Source organism: Myotis lucifugus, unplaced genomic scaffold (genome assembly GCF_000147115.1).
Source record: "Myotis lucifugus unplaced genomic scaffold, Myoluc2.0 scaffold_0, whole genome shotgun sequence".
Taxonomy (NCBI): domain Eukaryota; kingdom Metazoa; phylum Chordata; class Mammalia; order Chiroptera; family Vespertilionidae; genus Myotis; species Myotis lucifugus.
The window spans coordinates 30,490,132-30,509,847 of NW_005871048.1; the positions used below are offsets into that span (position 1 = coordinate 30,490,132).

The 19,716-nt window shown below is 36.1% G+C and overlaps 1 protein-coding gene and 1 non-coding gene across 3 annotated transcripts in view; one reads left to right on the top strand and one right to left on the bottom strand.

Annotated features, from left to right (window-relative positions):
- Positions 1-19,716, top strand: part of TMEM161B (transmembrane protein 161B) — a 59,899-nt gene that overhangs the window by 8,414 nt on the left and 31,769 nt on the right. For both annotated transcript variants that reach the window (XM_006081231.3, XM_023750082.1), the window contains 2 exons: positions 7,215-7,318; positions 19,601-19,684. In XM_006081231.3, the coding sequence (XP_006081293.1) occupies positions 7,215-7,318; positions 19,601-19,684 (188 nt within the window). Of the gene's footprint in view, positions 1-7,214; positions 7,319-19,600; positions 19,685-19,716 lie in introns of those variants that run through there.
- On the bottom strand, positions 13,958-14,059 carry LOC111825689. The gene has a single exon (XR_002828894.1). It is a non-coding gene; the product is annotated as a U6 spliceosomal RNA (small nuclear RNA).

Here is a 19,716-nt window from a genome sequence, read left to right on the forward strand (position 1 = left end):
AGGGAGAGAGATAGAGAGCCAGAAACATCGATGAGAGAGAAACCTCAATCAGCCGCCTCCTGCACATCTCCCACTGGGGATATGCCCGCAACCCAGGTACATGCCCTTGACCGGAATCGAACCCGGGACCCTTCAGTCCGCAGGCCGACGCTCTATCCACTGAGCCAAACCGGTTTCAGCTCAGTTTCAGCTTTTGATACTTGGATATTGAGACTCAAGATCCTTATGTCTGATTATAATGTTTTATTTAAAAAAAATTTAGATATTATGTAAATCAATCTGCTCTTATAAGTGTATCTTTAAAAGTGACTTTGGGAAAAGTACAATAAACATATTGCTTGAACTGGGTAGTACATTAAATATGTGCCTTGAATAAATAGTCTGCTTGAACTAGAACTAGATGACCTCTATAGTTTGACTCAAGGTTCTGTGATTTTGAATATGTGGATTTGTGAATATTATTGATGCACATTTAGTTGAATGTACATTGAAGGAACCAAAAAAGGAGGGAATATTCAACTTATATTAAGATCAAGAAGAGTTTCATAAAGGATTGATTGGACTAGGCTTTTAAGGGTAAGTAGAAGTGTGTCATATGGATAAGAAGTTGAATTTTTTCCTCAATAACAATAATAGCTACATTTACTTAGTGATTAAAATTTACCTGCTCTACTTATATTAACTCATTTAAATCTTTATGAGTAGTTAAATCTTGAGGGATTTTTTTAAACCTTTTTTTATCTTCTGGATTTTTAAAAAATTTATTTTAATACAGTTGGCATACAATAGTGTCAGGTATATAACATAGTGATTAGTCATTTATATACCTTACAAAGTGATCACCTCGATAAGTCTAGTACTCATTTGATACCATACATAGTTATTACAATATTATTGACTCTTCTTTAGATTGTACTTTACAACCCTGTGACTGTTTTTGGAATTGGAAATTTGTACATCTTAATTCCTTCCCCTTTTTCACCCATTTCCCTAACCACCCTACCCCCCTTCTGGCAACCATAAAATGTTCTCTATATCTGTGAGTTTGTTTCTGTTTTGTTTGTTTGTTTGTTTGTTTATTTATTTGTTTGTTTATTTTTAGTTCTACTATATGGTATTTGTCTTTTTTTGTCTGATTTATTTCACTTAACATAATACCTCTAAGTCCATCTATGTTTTTACAGATGGCAAAATTTCATTCTTTTTTATAGCTGAGTAATATTGCCACTCGCTGCCAGCGCCATATCGCTGACACCTGCCATGTTCTGTGCCGCCTCCTGGTGGTCATCACAAGTCATAGTGGCCAAACTCCCAGTTGAAGTCCCACAGCCCCGCAGCCCCCCTGGCACTCCACCTTTGTACATCTTAATTCCTTCCCCTTTTTCACCCATTTCCCTAACCACCCTACCCCCCTTCTGGCAACCCCCTCCAACCCTGCTCCCTTAGCGCCTGGGAGCCAGGCAGTGGCCCCGCCCCCCCGCCGCATCCACTGGTCGCCGCCTGTGGGGCAATGGGTGGAGCGATTGGGTCCCCGCTCACACCCTCCTTGGCCTGGCACTGCCCGCTCACCTGCTCCACCATCCCACCACAGTCCCGCTCTCGTCGGGGCCTGTTGGGGCCAGCAGCGCCTCCACTGCCACTCGCTGCCAGCGCCATATCGCTGACACCTGCCATGTTCTGTGCCGCCTCCTGGTGGTCATCACAAGTCATAGTGGCCAAACTCCCAGTTGAACAACAACTGCCCAAGGGGACAATTTGTATATTAGGCTTTTATTGTATAGGACCGTGGTCAGCAAACTGCGGCTCTCGAGCCACATGCAGCTTTTTGGCCCCTTGAGTGTGGCTCTTCCTAAGCCTTAGGAGTACCCTAATTAAGTTAATAACAATGCACCTACCTATATAGTTTAAGTTTAAAAAATTTGGCTCTCACTAGAAATTTCAATCGTCGTACTGTTGATATTTGGCTCTGTTGACTAATGAGTTTACTGACCACTGATATAGGATATGTACTACACCTTCTTTGTGCAATCATCTATTGATGGACACTTAGGTTGCTTCCATATCTTGGCTATTAAAAATAATGTTGCAGTGAACATAGGGGTACATATGTCTTTTCAAATTATTGTTTTGGATTTCTTTGGGTAAATACCCAAAAGTGGAATTTCTGGATCATATTTTACAGATGTAGGAATAGAGGCACAGTGAGATTAGAATAACTCATCCAAAGTCATACAGCTAGTGGAATTAATTTTAACCCAGACTGTTTGGACACTGTAACTGTACTTTTGTGCCAGTCTTATTATTTATCTTTGGTAAGTTTCAACATATGAAAAAATTGAATTTAAAAAATATTTTTCTGTAGAAATAATATAGTTTCTGATTATTATATTTCTAGAAAATCTTTCCCAATCCAGTTAATAACTAATATTACATCTGAAATAGTGTTAGAGAAATTAATTATTACTTATTTCTAAGTACCTGCAGAAAAGTTCATTGGGTGGAACTCAACCAAAATCTAGCCAGGTGGGATCACTCATTACTTTGGATCATGACATTTATTCTCTTTGAGTAAATATGTCTAAACATATCTTCCTTTTCTGTCTGTGAGAGGGCTACTTCTTTAACCTTGTAAACTTGGTTCAAATGTCACCTCTGAACCAGACATTCCCAGCTCTCCCAGGCAGATCGATCTATCTATCATCTATCTATCTATTTTAAAAATAGATTTTTATTGATTTCAGAGAGGAAGGGAGAGGGAGGGAGAGAGAGAAACATCAATGATGAGAGATTGGCTGCCTCCTGCATGCTCCCCACTAGAGATTGAACCAGAACCCAGGTATGGCATATGCGCTGACCAGGAATCAAACCATGACCTCCTGATTCATAATAGGTTGACACTCAACCACTGAGGCACCTTGGCCGGGCTCCCACATAGATTTAATTACTTCCTTTCTTGGAGTGCTCCCATAACAATGGACTGACCTCTGTGATACCACTTATCACATGTTATTTGTAGGTGGCAGTGAGGGGTAGTTAACACTTTAATATTTGATAAAACCAGTGCATGATGGAGAGAAATGAGTTGTCTTCTCATCTTGAACTTAAATTGGTTCCCATGCCTAATCATATTATAGCCATATCAGTGGTATCTACATATCAGAAGATAGAATAATTTTTAGATAGGTATTTGTCTAAAAAAGAGTATCAATTGGAGAATAATTTTGTTAGTTGAAAGTTTAGAAAAACAGTTTAAATAGCTAGAATTTAAAACATATTTATCCAGAACTATTTAGAGGTGGGAATATTTTACACTCTGGAGCAGTGATTTTCAACTGGTGTGCCATAAGAATTTTTAAAACATGCAAAACCTGACTATTTAGTCAGGGAAATTATACCTTTTTTTTCAGATTGGCAAAAAATATATAATTTTTGGTGCGCCACAGAATTTTTGTAATTAGTTTATGTGTGACATGAAATGAAAAAGATTGAAAATTGCTGCTCTAGACTTCAGACTTCAGTACTGCCTGAATGAAATGCCTCTCCATGTTACCTTTTGCTCTAAATCACTACTCACCTCTCAGCCTGCTACTAATTTGACTTTAAGTGTGTCATTAAGACAGTAATTGAATGGAACACTTAGTGAATTTGAACACTGATCCACTTGGTAGTTTGTTTTACTGTAAATGAATACAGCTCTTGCCTTATCATTGCCAGTCTATCTCATGTAGATTGATTGTACCAGCAAAGCATGTTTTCTGTGTATTCTGAAAAGTTGAGGATGCAGCCAAGGTCCTGTCCTTGAAAAGCCTGTCTGAGTCTTGCTAGTTTATTTCCTTGAGTTTCCTTCAGTTTACAACTATTCTGTCAGTGGTTCTAGGATTCTACCAGTCACCCAAACTAAAACATCCTGAAATAAACTTTGAGGCGTTCCTCAGTTTTATTCTACAACTATTTTCCTTCATGTTCAGTCACACTCAAAGTTTGATTGATTTTCTTTTGACGGACTTTTATCTTTGTTCTTTCCTTTCTAGTTTCAATCACTTCTACCTTAGTCTTAGGTTTTCTCTTCAATTGATCAATGTATTGTTCTAAGTTTCCTTATATGTTACTTGCATTATTTCATCTTCCTACCCTTACCTGTTTAAAAGTTTTCAAGGTCATCTTTTTAAACACATCTGCTAAATGTGTCCTCTTGGTTTTAAAGACTCAACACTCTGCCTGGCCAGCCTGGAGTAGTGGTTGAGCTTTGATCTATGAACCAAGAGGTCACGGTTCCATTCCCAGTCAGGGGACATGCCTGGTTTTTGGGCTCCATCCTGAGTGGGGGGCATGCAGAAGGCAGCCGATCAGTGATTCTCTCTCATTGATGTTTCTATCTCTTCTCCGAAATCAATAAAATAAAATAAATTTTAAAAAAGACTGGACAATGTAAAATTCTTTTATCCTATTTCTTGTAATTCTTTGCCATATACTAATGTCTGTTTTGGTTGAACTAGACTTTTTGCTGTTCTATGGTTACTGTATGTTCACATTTGTCATTTAGCCTGGAATTCCTTTTCTTTTACTTTGCCATCTATGTGATTTAAATTTCTACCTTCATCTACTCTATAAAACTTTCATATCCAAATTTTTAAATTTCTATAACCCTTTGTTCATTTGAAATTGGGTTGCAATATTGTCTTAATATATGTATTTATTGTTACCTAGTATGATAATCTTAGATAATCTTAGATTTTCATATTCTGTTAAGACAGATTCTTTTGTAATAATGCCATTCATTCATTCTTTAGCCAACATATAGTAAAGTGCTCTACTATGTGCCTTGACCTATTTTAATTGTCATTGTGCTAAATAGGAGACTTGACGTGAGCTGGTGAATACACAATACAATATAGAGTTGATGTATTATAGAATCGTACATCTGAAACCTATATGATTTCCCAATAAATTCAATAAAAATAAATAAATATCACATTATACTGGTTTAAAATATACATGTTATTTCCTCAGCATAAAAAAAAATGGGATAGTCAATTTGAGTGATGTGAAAGAAAAAATGTCTTTGATGTTAGGTGAATATAAAAGTGGTTTGAACCTTAACCGCATTGGTAAAATTTAAAATATTAAAATAGCCACAGTAACACCATAGTTGAGGTAGGTTTCAAAGACATTTAAAAAACAGTCCTGTTTAAGAGCCATTTTTACTTTTTTTTTTTTTTGACAACTCTTTGTACGTATTTGTTCTCTTTTAATTGGGCATTGGGATTTTTGCTAATTGATTGATGAGAACGCTATATTATATCTAGTAAATACAATATCCATTTGAGATGTGAGTTACAAATGGTTTTTTCTAGTTAATATTTGACATTTTTTATATTGATTCCTCATGTAGAACTTTGATTTTTTTTAAATTAATGAACTTCATTTTTAAGAACAGTTTTAGGTTTACAGCAAAATAAATTGGAAAATACAGGGAGTTTCTATATACCCCTGTCCTTACATCTGCAAAACCTTCCCCACTATGGACATCCTACACCACAGTAGTACATTTGTTACAGTGAAATTTAATTTTTTTCAACTTATTTCTTAGACTGATATTTTTTAAAGACTTTATTCTTTATGTTAAAAACAAATGTTTTCCTATAATAATAGTGATAACTATAGCAATAACAGCAAATAGTAGTAACCCATTGATTTCTTACTCTGTGCCAGGCACTATTCCTAATCACAGCTTGATTAGATAGATTGAATTATTAGCTTCATTTTATAGAAAAGGAAACTGGTACAAAATATTTAAATTACCTGTTCAAAATCAAACAACTAATAGATGGTGAATTCTAACCCAGGTGGTTTGGGTCCAGAATTCATGCTCTCAAAATATGCTATTCTGCTTTTTAAACATATTTTTTATGTACTTGTTTGGTAAATTAAGTTTGAGGTCAGAATTCAACCTTATTTTTGGACTGCTAGGATAGAGATGCCACCAAAAGGGAGTATAAAAAATTGATCATCAAGGCGGGAGTAAAGCGATGGATGTGGAAGACCTTGTGGGAAATTGCTGATATTTAAGATAAGGAAATATAATTTGGCAAGGTGATTTTGATGGTAGGTGTTTCAGTGGAATGAAATGAAGCAGAAGTCAGATGTTAACTATGGGGAGGTATGAGAATGTAGTAGAAGCAGTGAGAATAAGTCTTTTGAAAAGTGGTTGTGAATCTGAGGAGACAGGAAGACTATAAAGGAAAATAGTTATATTTTTTGGAAAGATAAAAAGACTTGGAGGTGTTGCAGTGCTGATAGCAAGGATTTAAATAGAGAAGAGATTAAAGAAGATGCAGGAAGGAAGCTACTCAGTGGTTGAGGTTCCTGAAAATCAAAGAGAGGATGGGATATGAAGCACAGATGTAGGGATTTGCTTTGTGTAGAAATGCTCTATTTCTGGTGGGTGTGGAAAAAATCTAGAGTATTAGATACAAGTGATTGTGAGCTTGGTGGCAAGTGAGAGTTCACATTTGATGTTGTGTATTTTCTCTGTGAAATACATGTCCTCTGTGAACTGGAGAGTTACAAGTTTGAGGCAGGTTGGAGGTGTGAAGAGGGGCGGAGGTTTGAATTTTAGCTATCATGGAGAACAGGAGAGGGATTGATGAGACCAAACTAATGGGTTTTTGGATGCTGTTGAAGGCCCACTCACTGGAAGTTCGTGATGACAGCATGAATTAAAATTATTTTCTAGTGACTTTCAGGCCAATCTTGACATATCACACTTAATATAATTAATACTCTAATCGTTCACTACCACTGTAGAATAAAAAAATAGGCATACTGCTTTGAAAGCGTGGCAAGCTGGTATTTTATGTGTATTGAACAGTGAATTTGGAGAAGGATAAAATATTACTAATTTTACTTCATTTTGATACCCTTACATAATGGAGAACATTTCTTGGGAATATATTTTGAATGTATATGCTAATTCATTTAACTTTTGTTTACTTGGATGTGAAACTTGGGTAACTCATAGAGGATTATAAGATGTGATTGCATGTTTTAAGTTTAAACATATGTGGTCTTGAATGCCTAAATGCCAGATTAATACATATTTTAATAGCAACTCCTCTTTCTTAGAGTATCATTGTCAAAGTGGATAGAAAGTTTTCCATTTTGTTCTCAAATCTAACTTCATTTATTGTTAAATTTTTTTTTTTTTTACACAGGGTGTGATAGGTATACAGCTGGTTGTTACCATGGTGATGGCCAGCCTCATGCAGAAGATTATACCTCACTATTCTCTTGCTAGATGGCTACTCTGTAATGGCAGGTAAGTCAAGTATAGGCTGATTGTGAGTAGCACTTTCAAATCTCTGTTTAATTTACCAGACTGATTAACTTCCTAGATAGTTAAATGGTAATTCCTATTTTCTAAAAACATGACAAAGGAAAGTTATGAAAAAAATCTAACTTCCTTATTTTTCTTGAGATATTCCTAGTTTACCTGTTTAACACAGAGGTAATAGGGTCATGGTCAAGAGTTCGGTACCACCAACCCCCCTTCCCTGTCCCTTTTTGTCCTGGCCACTGAAAATACCACATAACTTTTCTAGTTACCTTTTTTAAAGGTTTGTCAACAAAAGAATCTACACTAATAAAAGAGAAACATGGTAATTGGCGAACGACCGCTACCCTTTTCATTGGCTAATCAGTGAGTATATGCAAATTAACTGTCAGCCAAGATGGCGGCCGGCAGCCAGGCCCGATCAGCGGAGCCAAGCGGCCTCCCGCCCGGGATCAGCAGAGCCGAGAGGCCTCCCGGCCACCTGGATCAGCGGAGCCGAGAGGCCTCCCAGCCCCGGGATCAGGGGAGCCGAGAGGCCTCCCGCCCCGGGATCAGCAGAGCCTGATGGAAGCCCTGTGTGTTTATGCACCCTGGGGGTTCAGAGGTCCTGTCCTAGGCAGAGGCCTATGGCGAAAATTTCGACTCTGAGAAGCAGCCTACGGGCTAGAAGGCGGCTCCTCTGACCTCAGTGCTGGAGAAGAGCATTAAGCAGAAAACTAAAGAAACCGATTTTACATCATTTCCCAGGTGGAGAACAGTTGGCATGTAAGCCCCTGACCAGTGCCCAACCTCTCCTCTGTCAGTCTATCTCACTCTTAGGTACCATGTTCTTTGTTCTGTCTTAACTGCAACTCATTTTTAAACTAGATTGCTTTTAAAAGAAGACTAAATAAAGTTTCCCTTAAGTTATTTAGGTGGTGCTGGGGCTGCTGGGGGCCTGATAGAAGACACAAACACGCAACGGGGGGCCTGTACCCAGCAGCCCCAAGGCCCGCCACCTTGGTGCTGGGGCTGCTGTGGGTATCAGAGACACAAACCCGCAGGCCCGGCACCCAGCAGACCCAAGGCCTTCGTGGCAGAACTAAGGAGCAGCAAGCCAAGCGGTAGGAAGCAGCAAGCAGGTGGGCAGTAACAAGGGAGGGGTCCCGGACTGCAAGAGGGCACATGCTGGGCTAAGGGACCCCCCACCCATCCCCAGTGCACGAATTTCGTGCACCGGGCCTCTAGTGAGACTATAAATTGCAGTGCTTAAATATTTCCACATGACCTATTATTAGTGACTCAGTTGAGAGTTTACTATGAGTTAGGCAGTGATGGCGAACCTTTTGAGCTTGACGTGTCAGCATTTTGAAAAACCCTAACTTAACTCTGGTGCTGTGTCACATATAGAAATTTTTTGATATCTGCAACCATAGTAAAACAAAGACTTATATTTTTGATATTTATTTTATATATTTAAATGCCATTTAACAAAGAAAAATCAACCAAAAAAATGAGTTCGCGTGTCATAGGTTCGCCATCACTGGAGTTAGGGGTTCTTTTACCGCAGAGAATTTTGAACCTTAATTTAATAAGGGGGGGGTGAAGAATTTTGTAGGATTTAATTTTGTCTACTGCACTATAAGCTTACTACTGTCCTCATTCCTTTACAAAGGAGCTAAGTTGCTTCGCTGAAATTTGTACAGTAAAACAATAAAATCAAAAGTAAAGAAGTATAGGAGATATAGGGTGGCAAAATCAGGAAAACTCTGCATGCAGAAATACATGCCAAAATCGTATGTAATTATGAAAGGTGAGTTATAGTTTTGGTACCATGACTATAATTTTACTCCAATAACTCATCTCCAATAAATAACCAAATTCTGTTATTGAGTCTTTTGTTTAGACCTTTAGAAGTTAGGAAACAATGGATAGCTCTTTCTAATGATTTTGTGTTCTGCAAGATAAATAATAAGCCTTTAATTCAGGACCATTCTATCAAAAAAAACCCTTAAATTTTCTCCATAGAATTTATTTTCCAGTTTTAATTATTTATATTCTTCCTTTGTATGCTTATACTTTGTCCATACTAGTGTTTAAATATAGAAAATATTATTCAGATTGCTTAAAGTGTGTGTGTAAAGTATGAGATCAGCTATTTGAGAGTGTATATTTTATTAGCAAAATAAATAATGACTGAAGTTTTAGTAAAGTTGAAAGCGTCTATCAGAGCTATTTATAAGTGAATAAATCAATCATCTATAACGGGTGGGGAACCTTTTTTCTGACAAAGGCCATTTGGATATTTATGACATAATTTGCGGGCCATACAAAATTATCAACTTAAAAATTAGCCTGCTCTGTTCGGTCAAATATTTAATAAGTTCACTCCTAATGCCTTGGTAGGGCCAGACCAAATGATTTCAAGGGCCTTATATGGCCTGTGGGACAGACCTTCCCCACCACTAATCTATAACTAGATTACTTGTTTTGCTTTGTGTAATCTTGTTTACTTTTTTTTTTTTGCTTAGCAAAAACCCTTTGCCATAGATCATGAAAGAGTAAACATCAGCTGAGCAAATTATTATTAATCTAAATAAATGGAATCTGAATTAATAAAATAGATAAAATACATTGCACATTTCTAGACATTTATGATGAGTCTCCCATGAAACTTCTAGTTCTCTTTTGGCTGTAAAGATCTTAGCAATTTTGTCCCATTTAACTGTATAGACAATTTCCATGTTTGTACATAACTTGCTTTTTTCATTTATTTCTATAAGACATTCACAGGCAGAAACTGAAAGACTTAAAATCTGATTCTCTTCTCTGTTAATATTAGAATAATGTATTTTTAAATCTTCACTTTTTGACAAGTATGTGTCAAATATACACACTAATTTGAGTTCAACCTTTAAAAATAAATATGAAGTTGATTTTTTTAATATTCTTGATTTACTTTTGTAAACATTAAATTTTAATTAATGCTCTCTCAAATTCCAAATCAGGTTCTAAGGGTACCAATCAGAATTTTCTAGTAATAGTTACTTTTCTTCTATAGTCACATTTCCTCCCTGTTTTGTGTTTTTAAGATCATCTACCTTTCTTTAATGTTAATTCTGAAATTTTTAGGTTATGAAACCAAATTGCTAAATCTTGTTTCCTAACTCTATTGAATAAGATAATTAACTTTACCATTTTGGGATAATTATTGTTTTATCAACCTTTTGTGATAATTTTAGAAACTTAATATTGAGAAAATCTAAAATTCCTTATAGATTGCTTATATAAATATTTATTGATTAGAAATAACAGTTTGCATTTTAAACCATTTGATGCTGCTGAGTTGAAAGAAATACCTGAGGCCATTCTTATTGGCTATAAAATGCTTAAAGGAATTTAAGGGAAGAGGCTCATGAGGACTTTTAAATTATGAATAGTGTAGGATGGCTTGGGAGTTACCATATTGAATAGAACTATTTAATAGAACTATTCAGGTGAATAGATGTGTATTAACCTGTGTGTGTATTAACCACATGACTTAATTAATTATGAGTCTGACGGAAGAAGCTTCTTTTCGTTTCTGTATATATCATCTTCATACTTATTTCAGTAGTAAATATCTTTAAATTATAAATAAATGTTTATATTTTTCACCATTATGGCTTCTCTTTTTATATCCTATAAATTAATTTTTGTCCGTGTCTCATCTACCTCTTCCTCTTTTGGAATGGAGTGTTTGAAGTGGCACTTGACTCTATTATTTTGTTTTAATGAGTAATCCTGCCACTTTCCTAAAGAATTAAATACCTTGAAGAAATAAGCAATTTTTGCTTGTAAATTAGCAGCCTGGTAATTTTTAATATGAAAAAATTGACTAGTTTTCTGGCTCTTATTAGGTAAGATTTATATATTGTTATTAGTGCTGTAGATCTGTAGTTTTTGAAAAACTGCATAGTCTTTAATCTGGTTTGAATTCCATTAGTATTATCTTTGCCATGTTATAAAACTTCATCCTGATAAAAATTTTATTTCTTCTATCTCGTTTGGATTTGTACTCTCTGAGATAGAAGAGATGTGTTTGGGGTGTGTTACGACCTCAGAAATCTCAGTGTGTGAATTTAATAAAAGTTTCTCACTCGGCTTTCTCAGAGAGGAGTGAGGGTCAAATGGGGGAGTCGGGTTGGGCAGCTGTCCAGGTCGATCCTTCACAAAATGGTGTTTTAAGGATTCAGCTATTCTTCAAGCGCTGACTTAGGGATTGTAAACTTTTGTCTTGTGGCGCCACTGTCCTCCTGCTGCCTTCGAGTCCTCTGTGCCTGTTGGCAAGTCGAGAGAGAAGGAGGGGCTATGGATCTTTCTGGAGATTCTAGGAGCTAAGCTTAGAAGTAGATGTATCATTTTTGCCCATGTTACATAGGCTAGGGCCCTGTGGCTAGTTCAGGCCAAAGTACAAGGGAGTCTGGGAAATACAGTTTTCATTTTTACCTAGAAAGTAAATGCAGGATTGGTGAGTGTCTAGTAGTCCCTCTCCATTTTTACAAATGAGAAAACACATTTTAACTTTAGTCACGTTCACATACTGAAAAATGAAACAGATCAAGGCTTTTTTACCCCAGAAGTCTAACAGGGTGTACTATGGATTTGATTTTTGGATGCCCAACAACTCGAGACCTTGTCCTGGAACTGACATACTTGAAAAGAGCTTTGAATTTGGTGGAGGTGAACTTTTCTACAACCACTGTGACTTCTGTTGGTAGATTCTAGAGTAATTTAAGATTTTCTTTTTTTCTACCCGTTTTCCTAGCTGTACTTGGCTTTTAGAAGATATCCTTCAAGTTATAAGTAGTATATATCCTTTACTTACTGTATTCTTATGGCTTCTCTATGGCTACATAGCCACTTTTAGTCCTAAGCTAAATTAAAAGGCACATTGAAGTAGAACTTAAGAAATATCTATTCAAATTATACCTCTCACCATTTGAGGTTAAATTTATTAAATTATAAATATTTTGTATTTTATTCGTTTTTTAAATAGGAAAATATTTTTCTTCCAGAAAGTATTATTCTCCTTTTTTTATGCCTTTTTATATGACTTATCGGATTTTGTTGAAGGGAATCTTGCTTTAAACAAGCACTTAAGTAGTAAGTTCTCTTCTCCCAATAACGTGTGAACATGAAAATCTCAACTGTAACCTTGAAAAACTCGAAGGAGTCTAATGCTCTCAGATTGCCCTATTTCTCCCTCCTTCCTCCAAAAGAAGAAAACTCCTGGGAAGTTGGTGTTTCTGTACTTTTAGTGTAAACTGCTTTCCCTAACATAAGGAACACTTGTTTTAACAGTTGCTCAGATCCCCTAAAGATGTTAGTTCTTTATAGTGTCCAGCATACCACTGATTTGTAGCCAAAGTATTCTACTTTCTATTGTAATTAAAGTTCCTTTTTGTTTTGAAGTTTGCTTGGCCCCTCTTTTCATGGAGAGGTAAGTGATAGGTTACATTCTTTGTACATTTGAATAGTGGGTTTTGCATGAGGAGTAGGGTTTGCTTTTTCTCCTTTATAGCTTCTTTGATGAACCTGCTCTCCATTTTCCTGATTGTTTAGCTCAAACCTATGCATTTTTCTCTACCCCTTTGCCTTCCTAGGCTCTCACTTTGATGTGCTCCTTCCCTTCATATGTCCCTTATCGAAAATGGTATGGTCAGATTTATTCTGATTTTTGTCTTACCCAAAATTGGGTAAGGAGGGTGTAACAACACCTTCCTATTCAAGTTGCTCTAATTATTTCTGCCTGTTCTCTTTTGCATGTTGCCTGACCCACAAATCTGCTAGTTCCCTTTGGAGAGAGAAATCTACTATTCAAATGCACAGTAGGTGGGACCTATGACCTAAGGGAAAGGTTTAAACCTTCAGCTGCTACCCTTATGGAATGCCTGAGTCCTTGCTCTCCTTGCATTAGCTGTCTTAATTAACTTCCAGTTCCAGAATGTCATTGATGTTCTATAAAATTTCTAGTTATTAATAGGAGACTGTATATGTATAACAAACAATATTGTAGCTGCTTGTACTGAAAGGTTTTCTAAGTGTTAAGTGCTATTTATTTTCTCGTAAGTTTTGTTTTTTTTTGTCAAAATTTTGGAGATTTAGAGTGGAGACTCTAATGACCTATGTGTGTACCCTGAAATAGAATTTTGTATGATTATTTATGTATGAAAGCTTTTTAGCTTGCTCTGAGTACTAATTTTTTCTATATTTGTTCATGTTCAGATTTCCATTCTAAATTTCTCAAATCTTTACTTCTGAAATACTTTTAAGTGGTTTGCTTTAAATGACATTGTTGCTTAAAGTCTTCAAAGGGTATGGATCAATATATTCTATGTTTTCTGATACATATTTTTTTCAGTGTTATTGAACTTCTTTAGTAAGAAAGGTTGTGGTCATATTTTATCTAAGAGTTTTATACCAGAAAATAATTGAAAGAACATTTTAATAATTTTGTGGTGTTTAATATTATCTGAGACACTGACCATCTGAACATAAGTGAAAAAAGCCACTGAATAACCAAGGGGATTGTCATAAAATACATACTTAGCTAAAAGGCTAGAGGTTCAGTTTTTTAGGGAGATCCTATTAATGTTTTTAAAAAAATAGATGGAACGCCTCATGAATTTGCCTGTCATCCTTGCACAGGGGCCATGCTAATCTCTATATCTTTCCAATATGCTGCTGAAATTAACACTTTTTATTTTTTAAAAAAGTTATTTTTTATTGTAAAAACAATACATGTCTATGATGTAGAATGTGATGGATATATTGATATAAAAGGAAGAAGAAGAGGTAATGGACTATATTCTCATCAGCCAAAGATAATCACTGTGAAATTTTGTTATTTTTCTAATTTTTTCCGTTTATAGTTTACCTTCAGGGTACATCATGTCCCTTTTGCCTAATATAGTAGCATAAAGCATTTTTCTCTAATTATATTTTTGTAACATTATTAACTGCTACATAGAATCTAAAGTAATAAACTTTTGTGTCTGTCTTCCAAGCCCCTGTTAGGAAGGCATAGTGCAGCAATAACAAGCATATTGCAAATAATTTAGCTGAGATAGACATACCAACTAACAGTAAAGGAGAAGACTAAAAATTGAACTTGAAGTATAATAGATGGGAACCATATGCTATAGATTAAACGGTACGAACTACTAACTATTGGGAAAAAATTATGCAGCTATACTTCTAGGTTTTAGTTTGAATTCATGATCTCAGAGCTTAGATGGCCACTTAGAGGCCTGGCAGTCTTTGTATGCTCTACTTCATAGACAGTTTTTCAACCCGAAAGCCTTTCTCCTGAAACATGCTTGTCTGCCTCAGCCTCACACTAACCTCTTAAAACCAAAGTCAGTTGCTCTCATCTTCACAGCACCAAACCTACAAACCTAGTTACACATGCAACCCTTCTTTTCTTTAATGTTATATATTTTAATTTTTGTCTATGAAGGAAGTATCCTGTCTGTCATGCTTCAGTTCCTGCACTTGTACTCTGTACCCCATTTCTTCTAAGCTTCACCCAGACTTTGCTTCTCTGTCAGTTGCTTTATTGTCTCTATAAACTTCACTTTCTCACTTCCTTATTAACTGTTTAGCTTCTACCATGTTTTATTTTCTCCTTAGGCTATCTTATTAATTCCTATGGATTTAAAAACCACAATTATGTAATGACATCAAAGTGTCTCTGAGTTGTAGACTGTAATATACAGTTACCTTCTTGATATTTTCACTTGATATGTCATAGGTACTTAAAAATTCAGCATACTTAAATTCTTTATTTCTTCCTGCTCTACTCCATTTCAGAAAATGTACCACCATCTTTCTCAAATTGGAAATGGTAGACATCATCCTTCATTCCTTTTTTTCACTCCCTGCCTTTAGTCCATCAGCAAGATCTGTTGATTTGATATCCAAAATATATCTCTCTGCTCTTCTAGCCTCCCTCTAATTCACAGAGCAGTAAAAGAGATCTTAAAATGCAAATCAAGTCTTTCCTCCTGCCTTGAGACCACTACTTTAGCATAAAATCTAAACTCCATACCATGCATGACCCGGGGGTTTTGCATGATCATCTTTTCAGCCTCCTTCATGTGTTTCTCCTTGCACATGGTTCTACTGCCTTCTTGGTCTTTTGGTTACTGCAGTGTTCTCTCATGCTTTTGTGCTTTTGGGCATGCTGTTTTCTGCCTGGAATGCTCTCCCCCTCTGTTGTTCTTATCCTTAGCTTTCTGGGTAAATGTCATTTAAAGAGTTTCTTCTAACCTAATACTTAAGCCTTATGTCTCTCATTCACACCACTTGTTTGGTTCTTTTGCATGGTACCCACTTTATGATTTTTTTGGTCACATTTTTAAAATAAATATTGATTTCAGAGAGGAAGGGATAGAAACATCAATGAAGAGAATCATTGATTGGCTATCTCCTGCATGACCCCTGCTAGGTAGGGATCGAGCCCACAACCTAGGCATGGGCCCTGACCAGAATCGAACCATGACCTCCTGGTTCATAGGTGGATGCTCCAACCACCGAGCTACACCGGCCAGGCTGTCATATTTTTTATTGGTTAAATTCTGCCTCAACTGGAATATAAGTATCAGCAAAGCATGGACTTAGGCTTTATTGTGTGTGGTTATACTCCATTGCCTAGGAGAGTACTTGACCGTAATTGTCGAATGAATGAATGAATGAATGAATGAAGAGTAACAGACTAGAAGGAGCTCTAAGAGCACCCAGCAGAGCATCCTTAAATTCCAATTTTGAACAGTAATTATTCCTAATGAAGATGACCTGAGTTGTCAAGTAAGAAGTATAAAATAAATGCAATCCAGTTTAGAAATAAGAGTAAACAAATGAGTATATTTAAAAAGAAAATGGGTCCTAGAAAATGTAAGGGTCTTAAAATATTTTATTATAGGATTTTAAATGTAACCCAACTTTTCTTATATTAAGAGCTAAACAATTAAATTTAGTCTCTAAATTGAATTATTGCTTAAGTGTTTTTTTAAATGTTATATACTCAGTTCTCATCATTTGTGTATTTTATATTTGTGATTTGCTTACTTATTAAAGTTTACTTGTAAAATGTATTCATTGAAGCACCACAAAATCCATAGCTGTGACACTTTGGAGGTAGTTCACAGACATGCAGAGGGGAAAATTTTGAATGGCCCTGTGCCCATTTCCCAGCAAGTGAGGCCTTATTGTTTCCCCTCTCATATTATAAATAGATGTCCTTTTTGTAGTCTATTTGGTGCCACATTTTTCATTTTTGCTTTTTGTTGATGACTTCACTATTAAAAATGGCTTCCAAGAATAGTACTGAAATGCCATTTAGTGTTCCTAAGCAGAAGAAAGCTATGATGTGTGCTATAGAGAAAATTTGCTGCAAATATTCATAGAACTCAGGAAAATACAATACTTATGATTACAATTATTAGGTAAGCTTTGTTGAGGCATGAGTTATAGCTCTGTTGACTGGGCTGTGAACTTAATGTTAATGAATTAATATACAGTAGGTTCTCGGGTTACATTGGAGATCCATTCCTACCCACCTACATAAGCACCTACGTCACTCACATGGAGCACATATGCAGCAATAATGAAGTGAAACAGTAAAAAAACTTTAAAAGAAAGATAACAATTCCTGACCTTTACTTGTGGTTAATAAGTAATAAAAAACATAAAGCACATATGTACATACGTAGAAATGGTGGAACTTTTTTTTTTATAAATAAATGGGAGATGGCGACATAACCACGAAACGACGTAGGTCGAGTCCGTCGTAACCCGAGGACTGTCTGTATATAAAGTACCTTTAAACATAAACACACATACAACAAGATTATGTATTGATTGGTTGATGAAAATATTACTGACCAGAGGCTCTCAGGTACAGTGTTTGTGGCAACTTTATGAGAATCAATTGTAAGTTAAAATTCTGGACTTCAGTAAGTGCCTCCTAACCCATGTTAATTATAGTTTAGGGACTTTTTGGTTAGAATATATGTTATATTTTAAAATCTTTAAATTTAAGAGGAGAACTGAATTCATTTTGGTTCAGTGATCCTTTTGGGGCACTTAACAGCCAGTAACTGTACATAAAATCTTCACTCCAAGAATTTTTCAGTCAGTGGGATATTCCATTTTAACCCATAACAAAGACACCTCCTATTACTAAGGAAATTCCAGGGGCTTTTTAAAAATTTTTCATTGATTTTCAGAGAAAGAGAAAAATATGGATGTGAGAGCGAAACATTGATCAGCTGCCTCCTGCATTGTCCTCACTGGGGACCAAGACTCCAAACCCTTCGGTGCACAGAGGATGCCCAACTTTCTGAACCACAATGGCCCCAAGGGCTTTTGAGGCTGTGTGCCAAGAACTGGGGACAGTAATCAGATATATTCTTTAGTTTATCACAGGGAGACTGCCTTATAAAAGGTAAAAGTGGAGTTTGCCAGATAGGTGCATAGGTTTTTAAAAGCAGAATCAGGAATGCCAAAACACCAGGAATGAAACACTTTGTGAAATACAATGTCATTTAGTCTAGGTAGATTGTCATGTTCAAAAGGGGAATTTTTGAAGGTGGATCCAGTAAAGTAGCTGGTAGCGAAATGCTATGGAACAGAAGGTCACAAAACCTAAACATATTTGGGCTTTATGTGTTTTAATTTCAATGGAAAATTTCCAACATATACAAAGAGTAAACAGAATAACATAATGACTATATAATGAATATCATGAACTCCTCCTATGTACTCATCACAATTAATAGCTGGTTGTCAGTTTGTTTCATTTCTTCTCCCCTCCAAACATATTATTTGTAGCAAATATTACTTCATTCATAGATATTTCAGTATACATCTCTAAAATACATGAGCTTTTTAAAAATTACTATTATCACATTATTACAGCTAAAAATTTCTAACATCAAATTTCCAGTCATTATTCACATTGTCAGTTCTGCAGTGTTTTTAAAAACAGCAAATCAATTGCTAATATTTTTTTAATTGGCATATTTCACTTTAAAATTCTAGATTTTTTTTGTAATTGAAAAATAGCAAGCTCTAGCAAAACTGTTTCTCTTTTATGACAATAGGACCTTGGTTAGAGTCCTTGCCTAGCTGTCTTACTGCTTCACCCTGTGAAGTCTTATAAAGGATTTACACAGGCATATTTCTTGATAAGATTTGCATTATGGAAAAATAACTAAAGGTGGGATCAGAATGTACTTAGGAGAGTGTCCAGAGGGAAGGCATAGGGCAGACAGGAAGACAACCATCTTGATGGGATCCACAATGTGTGTGATCACTACCAGCTGGGCCTTCTGGTTCTCCACCAGTGTGGTACAGTGTTAATCCCCGCCTGAAGGACAAGTGGCTTCTTGGTGGGGACATCCCCTTTGCCGGCAGCTTTCTTCTCAGCCCTTGCCAACAGTCTCCGCTTCTTCTCCTGCTATGTTTCTGGTCTGTACTTATGGGCCAGGTTTAGCAGTTGAGTAGCTGTTTGGTGGTCCTGGGCCTGAGTGAACTGGTTAATGGCAGGAAGCACTTTTAGTCACTTCCAGAGAATAGCCTTTTGTCCCTGCAGCCAAATGTATTGGAGCCATTTGACAATCAGTTGTGATCCCTTTGGGGCTGGCACCACCTTCCTCCCCTTAGCCTTTTTCTTTTAGGATCTTGGATCTTGGGTGGCAGGGTGGCAGGCGGAGAGAGAAAGGAGTATAAAGGGTTTTTAAAATAACAACAATTTACTCTAATTTCCATACACATAAAATTTGATAATTCTCCAACTACATTAAAGGAAGGAAAGCAAAGCAAAGACTACTTGTATTTTGGGGAGCACTCAAGGGACTCTCTTTTTATCAGTTCCTTTTGTGTAAATGAAGGGGTGGGTGGAGAAGTTCAATGTGCTGCTGCAGCTTGCCTGCAGTTTACTCCATTTATTTTTAATAGTAAGCCTTTATCATCTTAATATATGTTAATACATTGTTAGTTGTAAGAAATATACCAACAAACAACACTTCAGGGTCTGGCATCTATCTAGTAAGTGCTTGGCGTTTGCTGGATTTGTATCTAAATAAATCCTTTTAAGTATCTATTAGTATCAGATTAGAGATTTCACCTGAATTTCCCCAGCATTGTCTCCACAAATAGGAAATTCAATAAATATTTATAGAACAAATGAATAATTTTGGTGATTTTAATTGCTTTATTTAAAAGGATTCCTCTTTTTCTTAGTTTAAGATGGTATCAACATCCTACAGAAGAAGAATTAAGAATACTTGCAGGGAAGCAGCAAAAAGGAAAAAGCAAAAAAGATAGGTAAGTTATATTGTTGAATTTGTAAAGTGTTA